At 36.0% G+C, this 18,498-nt stretch overlaps 1 protein-coding gene across 3 annotated transcripts in view; it reads left to right on the top strand.

Moving 5' to 3' along the window:
* Positions 1 to 18,498, top strand: part of vwa8 (von Willebrand factor A domain containing 8) — a 116,045-nt gene that overhangs the window by 74,038 nt on the left and 23,509 nt on the right. For all 3 annotated transcript variants that reach the window (XM_016454457.1, XM_016454458.1, XM_016454459.1), the window contains 6 exons: positions 1,307 to 1,461; positions 2,094 to 2,286; positions 2,385 to 2,466; positions 4,066 to 4,270; positions 15,977 to 16,085; positions 16,255 to 16,411. In XM_016454457.1, coding sequence (XP_016309943.1) covers positions 1,307 to 1,461; positions 2,094 to 2,286; positions 2,385 to 2,466; positions 4,066 to 4,270; positions 15,977 to 16,085; positions 16,255 to 16,411 — 901 coding nt within the window. The remainder of the gene's footprint in view (positions 1 to 1,306; positions 1,462 to 2,093; positions 2,287 to 2,384; positions 2,467 to 4,065; positions 4,271 to 15,976; positions 16,086 to 16,254; positions 16,412 to 18,498) is intronic.

Below are 18,498 nucleotides of genomic sequence, written 5' to 3'. Positions count from 1 at the left end.
TACAACAGTTTGTTCTGGTTCTCAAATCTGATTGGTTGAGAACCGTGAGATATTGTACTGTATCGCTACAGGAACGCCTTTTCACAATTTTGTATCACTCCTCTTGTTCTAGCCGGGTCTATGTTTTTTTTAATTATTCACTGAGCTAAACGTAGAGTAGGCTACATTAGTTAATATAAGAAGAAACGTCTAGCTTCGCGGTCTCGCTCTCTCTCTCATTTGGATGCACGTCTTGCCGCATTGTTTCTCTCTTATAACTTCATTATTTCTCACTAATAACCTAACTGAAGCAGCAGCACATGCCCTTGATACGAATTCTAAAAGTGACGTATGTTTAACTGTCAACTTGAGCTTTGAATCCGTGGCGGAAGGAAGTAGTTCCGCACAAAAGAGGGTTTTATTAGGCACTCCGTTGTTTCTTGTTTAATTACACACATGTTCCGTCGAACTGTTGTATAAACGCAATTTCACTCTCGTACTTGAGTGATATTGCTCATATATCTCAAAGCTTATACATGACATACTTAAACATGAATATGTTCTTATTTATTTTGTTTAGTTTTTCGTATGATGTGAGCTAGAAGCACAATTTTTGATCTAAAAAGATAAAAAAATCTAGTTACTCATTATTAATGTTTCTTAGCTAATATGAAAACAGAGTTAATACCTCATTTAGAGGAGAGCTGAAGCTCTCAGGGCCTGATGGATGATGCCAGTGAGTCCTGCACGCCTCATTTGATAGAAAGTAATGCCAGTTTGTTTTTGAAGGCCTAAAATAGCAGGTGAAATTAATTGCTGCCTCTTTGTTTATAAATCCCATGAAATGCTGTTTATGGAAGATAAACATCTTCACAGCTCTATCTTCTTATGGAGTGCCCCTTGTCATTTCTCCTTCAGCACTTGTTCCTGGAGCACGAAGAGCAGAAAGACGCTTAATAACTCATAGTATCAGTTATTGAGATGAATGTCGCTGTCATAAAGATAGACTAATGCCTGTACTTAGTGGGCATCGTACATCTAAAGTGTCAGACACGCTTCAGCGTTTGCTCTGAAAAATGAGCATGTTTTTGATGACATCAAAAGTTCCCATCAGCAGGATTGGGGTCTTTATCAAATCGAGTGTGACAGAATGTCACCAGAAGGTCTGAATAATGACCAATTAAACTGGGTTATAAAGATGTCACACTGAGTCATGGCAGAAATGTTCTGAAAACCTTTTATGGCTTTAGTCGTGAGGGACACATTATGATCTCTACAGGGGGTCATTTTAAAGTGAAGTGATGGTCTGACTGTCTTTGTTCTTCAGGGATGGAAGCCACAGCTCCTCAGGAGGTATCGAATGAGCAGCTGCCCAATGAGAACCTCAGCACTGCCCTGGGCCAGAAGATCGTCTCTCCCAACCGCATCCTCTGTGACACTAACACCTATGCTAATGTTATCGTGGGCTTCCCAGACCTCATGGTGGGTATGGCATACGCCGTGGTAAAATACAGTTTAATTCTATAGATCAATGATATGATGCTCTTTTTTTGTCCAAATCTATTTATTTTTGAAGTGTGTATCCACTTTGAATTTTGAATTTCTAACTTTGAATTTTTGAAGTGCATATTCATTTTGAAATATTAATTTTGATTTTCTTTAAATCAAGGCCTTAAAATGTCTTAAGGTCTTAAATGTTTTATATGATAATTTAAATGATGTAATGGTATTAACAATTTGCGTTTCTAGTTATAAGTAGCCTAATGTGATGAATATTTTTGCATAAATTATTTAATAGAATATTAATAAGTCTCTTATAATAATTTAAAAGGAAACCTTGCTAAGGTTGGTTAAAGTTGTAAAATTAACACACACACACACATGTATTCAGGGTGTAAGGAAAATATTTTAATATTTTTTATTGGTGGTAACACCAAATAACATGACACCAAAATGTTAAAATTATGATTTGAAATCATTTTAAAACTGTAAGAATCCAACACAAAGAGTGCATTTTTCTCAAAAAAATATGGCACGTGTTTTAAACTGGATTTTTAAAAATTATCATGGATACTCTTGACCCCTATAACATGTTTTGTATTGTATTTCCACAGTCCCCTAACGAAGTGTACAGCTTTACGAGATCTTCGCCCATAACAGAGGGTCGGGGACCTGATATGTTTTTTGGGTCAAGTAAGCGAACCGGGCCAGCAAAGAGGGTCAACTGTCTCTGTCTGTTAAGTGCTAATCAAGTGGTCCGAGCTCTGCCCCCTTCACAAGTCCCACTGACTGAGATCTACCCCAAAGGTAAAGCACTGACACATTCATATGTACACATCATATACAAATGTATTCGCAAATATAATGGTGCTTTACTTATGATGATGGTATTGATTTACCAACAGATGTCACACCACCCATGACTGTTGCTTACCTGGAAGTGACAGACCTTAACTCTAAAAAGCTCAAATACATTCCAGTGCCGAGGTATAGAGTCAGACTCTTTCATTAAACTATAGCTCCCTCTTCTGTTCAGCTCAATGTCAGTCAAAGCTTTTATTAGCTAGATATCTTAAATGTAAAATTATGTAATGATATTAATATGATTTGCATTATTATATTATGTTGTAAGTAGCCTAATGTGATTAATTTTTTTGCATAAATTATATTGTGACAGTGATGTTTATAGAATATTCAGGAATATTATTTTCATATAATAGAAGGTGTTCTTTTACCAGTAAATAAACAAAAATTAGCCAGAACTAGTAAGATGGGGAATTTTGTAATGCACATTGCATTCTGTTTAAAGCAATAGTTCACCCAAAAATGAAAATCTGCTGAAATGTACTCACCATCAGGCCATCCAAGATATAGATGAGTTTGTTTCTTCATCAGAACAACACTCCATACACCATAATGACAAAGCAAATAACAGGTTTTTAACATCTTTGCATATTTATTAAAGATAAAAAACTTAAATGATTAAGTTGCATATCTGGGACAGTTTAAATTTAGCTCAGGAGCGATGAAATGAAACGCACATAAGAAAAGACAAGAAAATTCCTGTGCTGTGATTTCGGCTATATTTACATGTAAAATTAGAGAAGCAACATAATATCTATTTTAACTGAAGGCGCTGTTCCTCTCAGCCGCTCGCTGAACAGAGCAGACGCAGAGAGAGAGAGGTGTGTGCGCGCTGACCTCGCGCCGTTGCGTCAGTACCAGCGATCACAGAGACTCGCTAAGGTTTGTCCAAGAAGTCGCTAGATTTGCAGAATGAGAGTCCAAACAGCTGATAAAAACATCACAGTAATCCACACCACTCCAGTCCATCAATTAACAGCTAAAAAATAGTCTTCTACCCATAATACTGCTTTCTCAAGTGAGAAGTCGTCTCGTCTGAATCAGGAGAGAAATATGCACAGATCAAGCATACAAGTGAAAACAGTTCCAAACAAATATGTTGATGGTTTTTAATATGAGAGGACAACAGGAGATATGGAGGAAGCATTTTTATGGATTATGGACTCACATTATTGGTGGAAAGCAACTGTTTAAATCTTTTAATAATGGATTTGGTTCTTACAAACATGCAGCTTTTTGCTTCAGAAGACATTAATTGATGTTCCGGAGTGGAGTGGAGTGGATTACTGTGATGTTTTTATCAGCTGTTTGGACTCTCATTCTGACGGCACCCATTCACTGCAGAGGATCCATTGGTGAGCAAGTGATGTAATGCTACATTTCTCCAAATCTGTTCTGATACAAAAAAAACCAAGCTCATCTACATCTTAGATGGCCTGATGGTGAATACATTTCAGCAAATTTTCATTTTTGGGTAAACTATTACTTAAAATTTTTACCTGATTACCTAACTTTGTGCTCTGACTTCTGACACGTCTGTATTTTTGTACTTTGGCTTCAGATACTTTAACACCTTCTAGCCCTAATATGTTAATCTGACCCTGATGATTTTTCAGTTTATTTTTGTTGTTTTAAAAATGTCTTCAAAAGGTCTTACATTTAGCTTAATGTAAGGCAGCTGAATGTCTTCCAGTGGTTCTGATCAATGTCTGATGTGTTCAGGAGCAGCTCAATGTCTCCATACACTGTGTGGATCTCAAAGGTCTCGGACACAGATGTAGTGATGGCTCCTCTGGGCTCTGGTGGAGTGGTGACTGTGGACATGGGAGGCTACGTCAGACTATGGGAAACAGGCCTGGACAACCTGCAGCGCTCTCTGCTGGAGTGGAGGAACATGATCGGAGCAGAGGATGGCAGGCCAATCCAGGTAGGACTTTCAGGCTGAATTTCACAAAACAAAAGAAGAGCACGTCTGAGTCAGATTTCACTCTAAAAAGAATAAAAAAATTATTATATTTTGCTTAAAAATAAAGTGTTTTATGAGCATTAAGACCTTTGTTGCATTGTGACTTCATTTTTATGACAAATAATGTGAAGTTTTGGTTGCTGTGATATGTCCAGATTTGTTTTGTTTGAGAAACCTTTTGAAAGTAAGTTCAACCTGTTTTGGTTTGTGTGTTTTGTTTTTTGTTTTGGGGGGGGGCTTCGCTATGTTTTTTTGTTTAGTTATTTCTTTCTTTTTTGTTGTTGTTGTTTGTTTTGCTGGGGTTTGTTTGTTTGTTTTGCTGTTTTTTTGTTTGTTTTTTTATTTTACTTTGCTCTTTGTTTTGCTTTTTTGCTTTGCTTTGCTGGGTTTTGTTTTGTTTTGCTCTATTGTTTTTTTTCTTTGTTTTCAAATTCCTTTTGGTGCTGCCTTTGCTGCAGGAATTACACATTTTTGGTCCTGCAACACAGAACTCTCCAAAATGTACAGTTCTATTTCTTACCACATGGTGGCAGACTTATATAAGAAATGTGTTATTATTTTATTTACTTATATTGGTAAGGTGATAAAATTGCTAAATAAGAAAGTTTATAGTGTATTGAAATAATATTACGAAGATATTCGTTTTGTATCCAAAAATAATCCATTTTATGTTTTTTCATGTGACTACATCTTTGTGCACTCGGCGTTTTTGTTTGGTGAGATATTTCTTGGCAGATTCTGCTTCTGTATTGAGTATTGTAAGACTTTAAGAATCAGTTGTCTGCAGTATTACTGACAATGATCATACACACACTTGAGATAAAATGCATAAGACAAAGATTTCTGTTTGTTTTATACTGAAGTCCATTCTCTCCACACTTGTTGTTTGGTTATTCTGCCATTCTGAAGCTTGTTTGGACATACATGCTGCTAATACTGAGTATTTTCAGTGGGAGGCTCCTTCATGGCAGTGCTCCAGTTCTGCGCTGTGTGAATCACAGATAATCTTTATAGTGGAGTAAATACACCAAACATCCAGTCAGAGGATATAATGGAGAGCACTGACCTAATATATAGAGGATTTCTATGGGCGGACAGATCATGTATATGAGGCAAAATATGTTAATATTACGAATGAATGAAATATAAGTATTGGTTTGAGACTGGTTGTTTATTGGTTGCTCTACATGACACATCTGTGGACTGAGGGTTACTAAAAATTACCAGACATTAATACATCTGTGGTTGCTAGTGTTTCTTCCATCAAAAATAGCACCAAACAAGTTGGCGACATCTGTTGGCGACGGCATCCATACTTGTTGTTCACAGCCATGAGACTCTAATGTTGCTTCAAAAGTGCCTCCTGTATTGTATATTCACAGAAAAGCCAATTAGCGATACACTCCAGCATTTAAATGCAGTTGTGTCGCTCTCAACACTTTGTGGGATGTATATGTGGCCTAAATATCTAAATCATAATATTGACTGGTTTGGTATGTGTTTGAAGTGTGTGTTTGTCTAAGAGTTCACGCACTTCCTGTTCTTTCATACAGGTACACAAAGAGCCTGTTAACCGTCAGGTCATTCTGCACCTCACTGGCTCTCTTTAAGCACACTTACACCAGCCTCCTTATTTTTACATCAAATATTTGCCCAAATGGTTGCATTCTTGGCCTTTCAGTGCAGCTCTGTGAATAGCATATGTAAGTTTGTTCAGTTGAGTATCGCTCATGTGAGAGTGTTCACTGGTTTGCCACACTGAAGGAGGGTGAAGCGACAAACAACAAGGAAAGAAAAACAGGGTTCATTACTAATATTATAAGTTTATCATGACGCTCAAGACTGTGTTATCGTGCTGATAGTCTGGGGTTTTCCTTAACGGCCACATTGTCTTGGATCCGCCCTCCAGCCCACCCCAGTCTCCACATCACACACAAACAAACACACACAATTTCTCCATAACTCTGCTTCTACAGATACAGTCGACACAGGAGATCCCACACACTTGTAGGGGAAAACAAAATCTGGTTACTATTGTTAGCTATTCATTTCTGTGGGGAAAATTAAGTGGAATTTCGAGTAAACTTTTTTTTTCTCTTTTACTTTTACTCTCCTTTTGGGTAAAGAAGCTCAAAGACTGTGACTAAACTTGAGTGCATCTGCATGATTTTGCAGATTTATTTTTACAGATGAATTAAATGTGCACGTAAAAAATAAGTTAGATGTCATCAATAAGTGAGATGGCTTTTTGGCTTTGTTTCACTACAGTACAGCGGAACTGTAGTCTGGTAGTGTTCTCTAGTGTTCTTGTTTGAACATAACATTTGTTTTAATATAAATTCACCATATTTTAGCTGGAACAGTTTATTGATGATTGATAAAAGTATATATTGATAAAGCTATCAAACTCCATTTAGTAAGTACACTCAGCATTTTGTCATCTATTGTATTGGGGGAAAAGCTATCTAAAAATCTATTAGACCAAAGTTGCTTAATAATTACTTGAAATAAAGCCTGATAAATTAAATCTGCCACTGATATACACAAAAATATATATTTTAACATATTTAACATTATTATACTTATATTTTTGTTAAATTATATTACATTAAATTGTTATAAAAAAAAAAAATCTGCTTGGAAACGTCCTGGAAAACACACTTGGAATTTGCAAAACAGCACCTAAAGGACCCTCAGACTGTCCTTTGCGTTGTCATTATGGTGTATGGAGTGTAGATTGATGTGGGGAAAAAAAGTAATTTAAAGCAGTTTAACATAAGGCTGTAACATAACAAAACGTGAAAAAAATTAAGGGGTTTGAATACTTTCGCAAGGCACTGTATATATGTTGTTGACGTAAGTGGTTGCTAAATATAATTTTTTTTTCACGTTTTGTTATGTTGTAGCCTTATGTTAAACTGCTTTAAATTACTTTATTTTTTCCACATCAGTCTACACTCCATACACCATAATGACAAAGCAAATAACAGGTTTTTAACATCTTTGCATATTTATTAAAGATAAAAAACTTAAATGATTAAGTTGCATATCTGGGACAGTTTAAATTTAGCTCAGGAGCATTCATTTTGCTTGTAAATGTTACCACACTTTGAGTGAAGTTAACCTGTGGCAAATTCAATTGAATGGGTATGATTTGGAGAGGCACACACATCTTAATAAAAGGTCTAACAGCTGAAAATGCATATTGGAGCAAGGAACAAGCCTTGAGGTCAGAAAAACTGCCTGTGGAGCTCAGAGACAGGATTGCATCAAACCACACATCAGGGCAAGAGTTCAGAAAAAAAAAAAAATCTGCTTGGAAACGTCCTGGAAAACACACTTGGAATTTGCAAAACAGCACCTAAAGGACCCTCAGACTGTCCTTTGCGTTGTCATTATGGTGTATGGAGTGTAGATTGATGTGGGGAAAAAAAGTAATTTAAAGCAGTTTAACATAAGGCTGTAACATAACAAAACGTGAAAAAAATTAAGGGGTTTGAATACTTTCGCAAGGCACTGTATGTATATATTTATATTATATCATTTGTAAGTAAAAGGTTCTTTATTGAAAAAAGGTTTGTCAGATTATTAAAATGTTCCACTTTACACTGAAAGTTTCTTCCGTGAACCCACAATGTTCTTCAACTGCATTGTTGTAAAAAAAAAAGAAACCTTTTTGTATTTTGAAGATTGTGGTGACCCCATGGTTTTTATTTCGGTTCAGGTTTGGCTGATTCTAAATGCTAAAGTTGTTCTTTCATGTATTTGGCCTGGTCTTCAAATGTGAGATCTTCTCTGTTAAAACTGTTACTGTAGAGAGAGTGATGGAAACATTCCTGTCCCAGACTGCATCTGGCAGGATCTGTGCCATCTCCTCATTCTCTCAGTCTGTCGACCGTCTCGTTCCTCTGCTTCATTTTACTACTCTCCCTTTGGTCCTTTATCTCTCCCTCCATCACAGCGCTCATATTTTCTGCTCTCTCACACGGTTTCATTCAGCCTCAGTCTGAGGCCTTTTGTGCAGCATTCTTGTTCCCAGAGGAGATGAGCACTCTGTGAGTTAGCTAGTGTTGTTTTTCCTCCTCCCTCTGTGCATTAATCAGCTCATGCATTACCCACAACTTCCCAATTCTCTTTACATGAGTTACGAGAAGCCCTTTGACCGTGAATCAGTTTCTCCTGCTGATGTGGCGGCCGTCACACGTCCAAACATAACCAAAGGGCTGAAGCTGGCAAATGCATGGCTTTCAGTTACATTACATTACGACGTCCTGTGAAACATCCCATTCCTCTCAGCTTGTTAATTGAAAGCACATTGTAAACATCAGACAGGATACGCTCATTACATGAAGTTAACCTCATCAGTACACATTGTCTGTAGAGCACAGCAGCGAACGCCCACTTTTTCCAGCAGCAACAAAAGTATTGTTCCCATCATTTTCTTCATAGGCCTCTTAAAAATCTTTGGTAAAGATTCTGAGCAATAACTCCTCAAACCAGCCAACTCCAAGATTAACAAACACTGACTTGGAGCAAAATGTATTTAAAAATTTACAACTTTTTTTTTTATTAACTACAGTACTTATCCCATAAAGGATGATGTAATTGGATCATAAACAACAGAGAAATATATTAAAATATTGCCTGTAAGTGATGTGTAAAAATATCTAGTTAATTGCTAAATATTCCAAGTGTATTAAATTAAAATATATATTTGTGCTTTTTTAAATTTAATAAACTGACATGTACAAATAAACATACCATTTCTGGGCTCAGAGGTTTTACATATTATTATTAAAAATAAATTTCTCTATGGATTTTTACTTCTAGGGAATTAGGGAATCAATATAAATGACCTAAAAAAGTTGGGTTACAGACAAACTCTAATGCCATTCAAAAGTTTAAGGCCAGTATTATTTATTAATTAATTTATTTATTTATTTATTCATTCATTCATTCCAGGGATGCATTAAATTGATGTAACAGTAAAGACTTTTACATTGTTACAAAATATTTCTGTTTCAAATATATGTTCTTCTTTTGAACTTTCTATTCATCAAAGAATCAAAAATTATATATCATGGTTTCAACAACAATATTAAGCAGCATAACTGTTTTCAACATTAATAATAATATGAAATGTTATGAATGACATTATGAAGGATGATTTCATTGAAGTAATGATGCTAAACATCCGGCTTTGCATCACAAAAATAAATGGCATATAAGTATATTCAAATAAAAATGTTATTTTAAGATCTACAGTCATAATATTTCACAATATTACTGTTTTAACTTTTTTTATTTTCTTTCAAAAATATTACATAACTCTTACCAACCCCAGACTTTGGAAGCAGGTTTTTTGACAGATGTTAGTTTGCTGTGATTGCATGAAGGTGAATCTGTGACCATCTGTTCACACCTGGTCTACAAAAATCATGTCGCTACAAATAAACTGAACCTCAGATGCTCAGTGTGAACAGCGTCATCTTCTAAACTTTTGAAAGAGACTATTATGACTTCATACCGAGTTTGTCAATCATCTTGCCCCAATATCTGAGAACAGCACATCACAACTTTCCATAATTAAACAGCCTGGATTAGAGTGAACGTCTGTTTGTTTGTTTTTCCACTCTTATGTCAGATATTTGGAATTTTGTTTTTGTACCTGTACAATGTGAATGTACCATATGTCTATAGGACTAGATTAGATGACATGTGCACCAGGATGCATTGGGGCTCAGTACAGACATGCAGAGAATGTCTGACCCTGACGTCAACGCCGCTTACTGATCCTGCTCCATACATGTCTGTCTGTCTGTATGTGTTTATAAAGTGATCTGTGTAGCATCAGTGATGCAGGATAAAGATATGATATGTGTCTGACGGGAAATGAGTGGACGCTTTGACTCACCCCTTACACACACATCACAAACCACATACTCACAAAGAGAGAGACTCTATTTTAACTAGAAATATATTGATGATCTAATACTGTCTGAAATCTGAGACAGTGTTGCACATTATTAGAGACTTACATTTTTAATTATTTAATTAAATGTATGTAATTTAGAATTAAAAGGAATGTGTTAATGCAGGATTTGTTAAAGGGATAGTTCACCCCAAAATAAAAATTCTGTCATCATTTACTCTCCCTCAGGTTGTTCCAAACATGTATGACTTACTTTCTTCTGTTAAACAACTAAGGAGATATTTTGGAGAATAAATATAAGATATTCATAATTTTCAGAAATGCTAGATGTAAACTTAGAATTGTAAGGGAAAAATCTGAATTGTGAGACAACTCTAAATTCTTTTTCACTTGCATTGCTTAGTTTTTTTTACAATTCTGATTTTATATCTCAGAGTTGAGTTTATATCTCACAATTCTGGCATAAAAATTCAGAATTGTGAGATATAAACTCAAACCTCTGAGATATAAAATCTGTATAAAAAAAGTCAGAATTGAGAAAAGTTGAAAACATTTTTTTGATCTTGTGGCAGAAACAAGCTTCCATACATGCCTAAGAAATTAAAATTACATTTTTTTTTTAAATGGAGCCCTGTACGTTATGTGATACAGACTTAATTAAATGCAAAAGATTAATATTCAGTGTTAAATGTCTAGAAAAAAACACCTGACCAGAATGTTTGAAGAATATCAGTGCTATACAAGAACAGTAATTAGCACAGAAGTCTTAAAGGGACAGTGGCAAAAAACAGCTTGTTTAATTGTAATAGTCAGAGAGAAAATTGAAAATGGTTGTGTAAATAAATTATGAATATTTTTGGTGCACCCTTCATTAATGTTATAAGTAAAATAAAATAAAATGCAACAAAAGTATAAAACGTATGCATTCAGAGCTGTCTGTAGATTGGAGTGTTAAGATTAGACGTGGATCACCATGTTTTGGTGTAGTCTGACCAGTTTTGTGTAGTCTGAGGAATTTAAGCAACTCAGTAAATGAAGGAAGCAATTGTACAGCTTTCTTTACAATCACTGCTTGAATTTACAGCAGGAATTTACTGACACACTCTAGCATTTAAAGAACCCACCTCCCTTTCTGATCTTAGGTCCTGTCTTAAATTTGAATTTAGGTTATATGGCATGAATTTCAAGGCAAGAGAGAACTTGTCAGAGGGGTTTGTTTTGCAAAATATGAAGCCGAGTTTAGTGGTTTATTATTGCAGCGCAATGTCACAACTTTAATTATTTAATTAACTAATGTGTGTTCACAAGTGTGTGTGTGTGTGTGTGTATTGACTATATTAAAGCCGCTTCAATTTTAAGACTAAAAATAAAAATTAAAAATACATAAAAATAAATAAATCTAAAAGAAATTAACATGAGCAGTGTAAACGTTCTAATTTTTGTTTAGTTTAAGTTGAAGAACTAAAATTACTGAAACTAAAACTGAAATAAAAAATAAATATATTAAAATATATATTTTTTTTTTCATTTCAAATTATTAATAAATACTAAGATAGTACAGTGATATTAAAATATGACTGGGCGGGACTACCCATGTTGTAACTTTAGTTTTGTTGTTTATTTTGTTATGGATGTATGTATGTGTTTCATAATGTGAAGTTGTTGTTGTTTTTCACTCATGCCAATCTTTCTAATAAAAATAAAAAAATAGAGTAAAATTATTCAATTATTATTTAAAAATAATTATTTAATTCACTGGACTAACAAAAACAATAGGTATTAGCACATGGTTATTTATTATACAGCCTAAATTGTCCTACCAGGATTTTAGGGGCCTTTTTGGATTTTTGCCACCTGAATGACTCAATGATTGTGAAACCCGTGAGATCAAGTGAAAACTTGGCGCTGATGTAATGAAGGGGTTTGTGGGCTTGCTGGGCCTCCTGTGGTCAGCGGCTAGTACAGCGCGTCTGACTGCATTGTCCTGCTCTCTGTGTGGGTCTCCTGCTAAACGCAGTGGCCTCTCAGCAACCAGGCTTGAACATTTTATTTCAGAAACAACCTCAAAACATGGGCATTCTTCACATTCCAGCCCGGGCTCCTGCTCTGCCCACTGGGCCACTAGAAAGGGCAGTGTGGCGCTGCTCCAGGACAGGGACCAGTACCTCTGTCTGGATGCAAATACACCAACAGACTGACTTTCTGATATGTGGTCAAAACTAAAGCCAGCTGCTGCCTCACTGCACAGCCAGTCAATTACTAGTCAGCATTTGCTTTTATAATCACATTAGCTGCTAGCCGTAATTGTTCTACATTAAGTGAAATTGGATAAAAAGCTTAAATTAGAGGCTTGCCCTAGTTAGCAATGATGACCCATTTGCCTTGATGTGATATGTGTCGTTATTGTTCCGTAATTTAAGTCTCCTGTACATACAGTGACCGCAAAAAGCAGAAAAAATTTATGAAGAAAAATTTACATAGTTTTCAGACGCCACTTGGTTTGGTATTTTCTAATGCAATTACATTTATTTAAATTTTTGGCCTCCGTACACTTGTCACTTCATGCATTTTCGGCCTGTCTGTCTGTCTGTCTGTCTGTCTGTAATGTCAGTAGGGTTTTGTGAGTGTGCGTGTGTCTCATCTTTGTGCTGTTAATCCTGGCTAATATTTTGTTATGGATGTATGTATGTGTTTCATAATGTGAAGTTGTTGTTGTTTTTCACTCATGCCAATCTTTCTAATAAAAATAAAAAAATAGAGTAAAATTATTCAATTATTATTTAAAAATAATTATTTAATTCACTGGACTAACAAAAACAATAGGTATTAGCACATGGTTATTTATTATACAGCCTAAATTGTCCTACCAGGATTTTAGGGGCCTTTTTGGATTTTTGCCACCTGAATGACTCAATGATTGTGAAACCCGTGAGATCAAGTGAAAACTTGGCGCTGATGTAATGAAGGGGTTTGTGGGCTTGCTGGGCCTCCTGTGGTCAGCGGCTAGTACAGCGCGTCTGACTGCATTGTCCTGCTCTCTGTGTGGGTCTCCTGCTAAACGCAGTGGCCTCTCAGCAACCAGGCTTGAACATTTTATTTCAGAAACAACCTCAAAACATGGGCATTCTTCACATTCCAGCCCGGGCTCCTGCTCTGCCCACTGGGCCACTAGAAAGGGCAGTGTGGCGCTGCTCCAGGACAGGGACCAGTACCTCTGTCTGGATGCAAATACACCAACAGACTGACTTTCTGATATGTGGTCAAAACTAAAGCCAGCTGCTGCCTCACTGCACAGCCAGTCAATTACTAGTCAGCATTTGCTTTTATAATCACATTAGCTGCTAGCCGTAATTGTTCTACATTAAGTGAAATTGGATAAAAAGCTTAAATTAGAGGCTTGCCCTAGTTAGCAATGATGACCCATTTGCCTTGATGTGATATGTGTCGTTATTGTTCCGTAATTTAAGTCTCCTGTACATACAGTGACCGCAAAAAGCAGAAAAAATTTATGAAGAAAAATTTACATAGTTTTCAGACGCCACTTGGTTTGGTATTTTCTAATGCAATTACATTTATTTAAATTTTTGGCCTCCGTACACTTGTCACTTCATGCATTTTCGGCCTGTCTGTCTGTCTGTCTGTCTGTCTGTAATGTCAGTAGGGTTTTGTGAGTGTGCGTGTGTCTCATCTTTGTGCTGTTAATCCTGGCTAATCTGATCCCACGTGGCACACACACAAATCTCCTTATCATAAACAGAACTGTCACTGATCTTCCGTAGAAATGGGAAGCAACATCTTTTCCCACCACTGTCCCTGCGCTACCCCTCCTTCAGACTAAACACAGGAAAAACATCAAATCTCAGAATGCAATCATTTGGAAGTGTATATAGAGCACAAGTCTTGTACAGACATCTAAAATTATTTATCATTCATCAATTATCTGTGGTCTTAAACTGCATCTTGCTGGTGTGGCAATTCTGTACATGTTATTGCCAAACGTAGTTAATCTCTCTATAAGCCACATTCGTCCTGAGGATCTGTAAGCCATCTCTCTCTCGCTACACACACACAGAAATGTTGAATGTGCATGACCTCATATCAGATTGAGGTGTAGGTGTCAAAAGTGCTTTGAATGTAGTCTTACACTCACAGCAAAGCTCTACAGTTTCTTAACATGCTGTATTAAAACAGCATACATGAATATAAACACTGACTCAGACATACACACCAGATCTGTTTGAAACGATGTTATGTCTTTGAATATTTAGACTGGAGGACTTTATTGTTATTTTGGAACAAATCCAGAATTAAAATAAGAATGCTGACTCTCATGATCTTTATCATTGGGTTTTTGTGATCTCTCTGATCTATTTAAAAGGGAAAGCTGACAGACGATGGAACAGACAATGGAACACAAAAGGGGATATTTTGACCACAACATGAACTGCCTTAGCATAGAAAGGTCAAATTATCTGGAGATTTCACACAGTCATGAGGATCTAGATTGCGCTCTATGATATAATTTCCGGTTTTTATTTTTCCTTTTCTGCATAACAAAGTCATGCAGTTTTGGAATGTCATGAGGGTGACTTATTAAAGTTAAAAGCATTTAAAGGTTCATTCTTGCAGCATGAGAATTTTTGTGAATTTCCACACAGGGCAGATCTTTCCTCTGCTTGTACCAAATGCTCTGTTTACTTCAACTGTTCCTTTCGATATGACTTGGCAAAAACATTTCTACTCATCCCCTACAAGTGTTCTTCCTTTCAGTGTGCAGTTTAAAACAGGAAGTGTTGTAAAAAGCTCAGTGACTTCATGTTCATTGACCTTGCGTGACCTTGCCTAGTCAAAACATGCAGGATCGTAGTATAATGAGAAATGGCCTTTATATTAAACACTAAGTGTCTGTTCTCTCTCAGTCCAGCTGTGCTGCTATCTCTCCCGAAGACACAATCACACTTCAAAGTGCTGCTCTCGCAACAACTAGGAAGCCTTCATAGGAAGTTCTAGCAGTTATGTTCAGACTGTATTTGCACATAGCAGGGGCTGTAAAGGAGTGTGTGGAGGTCATGAGAAAGCCACAACCCTCCGGATGGGTGTGTGGGTATTAAAAAGAGGCCCAGTGCTTTATGATATTAATGGACTGTGTGAAGGAAGATCAGAGAAGTGAGAGAATACCACTAAATAGATGAGGAGACCTGCTTCAGAGAGCTTCAAGTCTTAGAAGACATACACACAGATCACACTTTAAAATATGTTGCGATATCCAGTGGCGTACTCACAAGCAGTGATGTCTCATGTGATAGTTATCTATTATTTTGCATATTTGTGCTCCATTGAGATTTTTTTCTTCCATATTTCTGGATTTCTATCATTTAAAGTAAACAAACTTTGGCATTGTCAGTCAGTTTGTGACTTTTTTCCTGCCAGCTCTTCATGAAAATCAACATTCATTTGCATGATTCATGGTTTCCTGCGATTGTGATTCCAGAATAAATACATCTTTGACATTAAAAAGTCAGTGTAAGCACACCTTTTCCTTGTAAATGGGGCACTTCCTTTGCAAATGACTCTAGAAATGGGAAAAATCTATCCCGAATTTCATTTGGTATTTAATCATTTGACTAAATATGCGTCTCGTTTTCCACTTAGCAAAAAGATGAAGATCAAAAGAGTGAATGTTCAGATAATATTTCAACCAAGATCTGGTTTTTGAAAGCATCTTTTTGTTTCAGATCACCATTCAGAGAGACAGTGGACAAGATGTCAGCTCCCCCAAACACGGCAAGATTGACCCCAGAAATGCCCCTCATGTAGGGGGGAACCAGTGGGCTGGAGGCACAGGTACAGTAAATCACATCCCATTGCACTGTGTCAAAAGGTTTACAGTTATTGTGCACAGACCCTGATCAATATCAGCACACAGGCTGTTTTTTGCATTTGCTTCCATCATTCATCAAAAAAATATAACACTTATATAGGAACTCAACATAGTGCTTATATGTTTGTGTAGGCGGCAGAGATACAGCGGGTCTTGGAGGGAAAGGAGGCCCCTACCGTCTGGATGCCGGACACAAAGTTTACCAGATTTCTCAGGCGGAGAAAGACGCCGTGCCTGTTGAGGTGAAGAGAGCAGCACGGGAGATGGCCGAGAAGGTTTTTAAGCAGAGGTACACCCATCTGTCTCTCTCATTCATCACTCACTCAGTTGAAACCCTCACAGATTTCTCCAAAAAGCCTACACTTGACCCTGTGTGACCTTTACCCTCTGCTCTGAGTGCTTGTTAATCTCTCCAGATATTCTGCAGTGCTCTGTCAATGAAGCTCACACTCTGTGCTTGTGAAAGCGTATGACTATATTCATGTGTGAGGCTCTGTTTTATATGCTCGAGTATGCAGTAAATGCATTAGTAATGCATATGTCCTTTGATGAAAAGGCAATCCCATAATGCACTGCATTGAGCTCATTAAAAAAAAAACTGATGTAAGACAGGGTAATTATAGTTATAGTATTTAAAACCTTTTTTTTTTTTTTTTTACTCGAAATAAAATAAGAAAAAAATAATCTAGTTGCCAAGTCTGCATTTCTAATTTTCTTTTAGTTTGACTTGATGTACAACCGTAAGTTAAAAAAAAATAAATAAAAAAAAAATAATAATAATAATAAAAGTGACAAAAACACACTACAAAATTACCGGACAAATAACTAAAATTAAAATGGAAAATACCTTATTCAAAAAAATAAATAAATAAATCAACATAAAAACTACAACAGTGTCTCAATGATCCAAGATGGCAAATGAAGTGAGATATTGATTTAAATATTCTTGTATTAAAAGTCAACATTAATTGCCATCCGCAATGCATTTTAATTCCATAATATTACATCTGAGTAAAACGTTTGAAAAAGTTGGTTTTTTTAAGCATCAAGAGCTTATTGGATCATGAAAAGTGATGTTAAATGCCGGAATGAATATGTGTTTGCTAAAACAACAGTTTTTGGCTATTTAAGTATTAACATGATCCAATAACCACATGGCCTAAGTGACGCCAGAGGAAATGGAAAGTCGTTGAAAGTCAGTAAGACAACAAAAACAAGGAATAGCATACACTGATTCATTCACAATAAGACAATCAACCTGCATCAAGTGCAGTACTCTGCTTTAAAACAGACCGGAGATACTATTATGAGTGGCTCATAAAAAACAGCATGTTCCAGATCACAGAATGGACACTACAGAGCCGCAGAGCTCTTCAACGGTCCCAGATATATCTCAAATATGCAGCCTGTGAATGCTGCGATTCACTACGCTGCATGAAGCAAGTGAAGGAAGCCTCTGTTTGGCCCAGTGGACTGCACAAAGCTGCACAAACACACACTTATAAACTTAATGTGATGCATATTTGTTAGTCATACATAAATGAAACGGTCATATTTCTGTAACCAAATTTGTTTACAATAACCATATTTATGATCTATAAATCCAATTTGTTTTAATCTCATACATTTTAAAGAACTTAATATTGCCTACTCCACAGCTAACTGTATTTTAATAGTTCATACTTTTTAACTGAATAAATATGTTTTTACAATGAACAGATTTTTACTAAATCTAAGCAATTTAAGTGAATGCATTTTGAAAATATGATTAAATAAAGTCAAAGAGATGCAAATATTTAGTAATAAACAATGCAGAGTTATGCAGTTAGGCCTAAATATTTTTGGTGTGTCGTTTGCTTGTTTTTAAAGCTTATTTTGTTCTTAAAGGGGGTTTAATAGGCTTTTTCTTGTTCTTTTGAAATTAAATGGTTTTACTAAAGTTACTAAAAACAGCTTTTTCAGTTCTGAGAGTTAGAGAGAGGACAGAAAATGCTCACATAAAACTAAGTTTTTTGTTTTTGATGCAATAAACCTTGAATAAGATTAGGAGTGGACAAACACTACACTGTAAAAAATTACCGTGAGTTTAACGGTAAAAGGCTGTAAAAATGCTACAGTAAAAACCTGATAAATGGTTAACTCCGTTTGTGGTCGTTACATGCTTATTTTAATTTTATTTTTATCCATCAATGTGATTGGATAGAGAGTAATAGGTCTCGTGACTTTCCTCAAATCAAATTGTGCATAGAAAACTTTAACTGCCAACTGTTTATCATTAATATGTTAAGGTAAATTTCGGGTTTCTGCTTACTAAATTATTTGTATATAGGCTGTGCTTGCCTATCTACACGGCCTGAAATTTGGTGTGAGGTTGTG

Source organism: Sinocyclocheilus anshuiensis, unplaced genomic scaffold (genome assembly GCF_001515605.1).
Source record: "Sinocyclocheilus anshuiensis isolate Anshui unplaced genomic scaffold, SAMN03320099.WGS_v1.1 scaffold247, whole genome shotgun sequence".
NCBI classification, from domain to species: domain Eukaryota; kingdom Metazoa; phylum Chordata; class Actinopteri; order Cypriniformes; family Cyprinidae; genus Sinocyclocheilus; species Sinocyclocheilus anshuiensis.
This window is presented reverse-complemented; position numbering and strand designations above follow the sequence as displayed.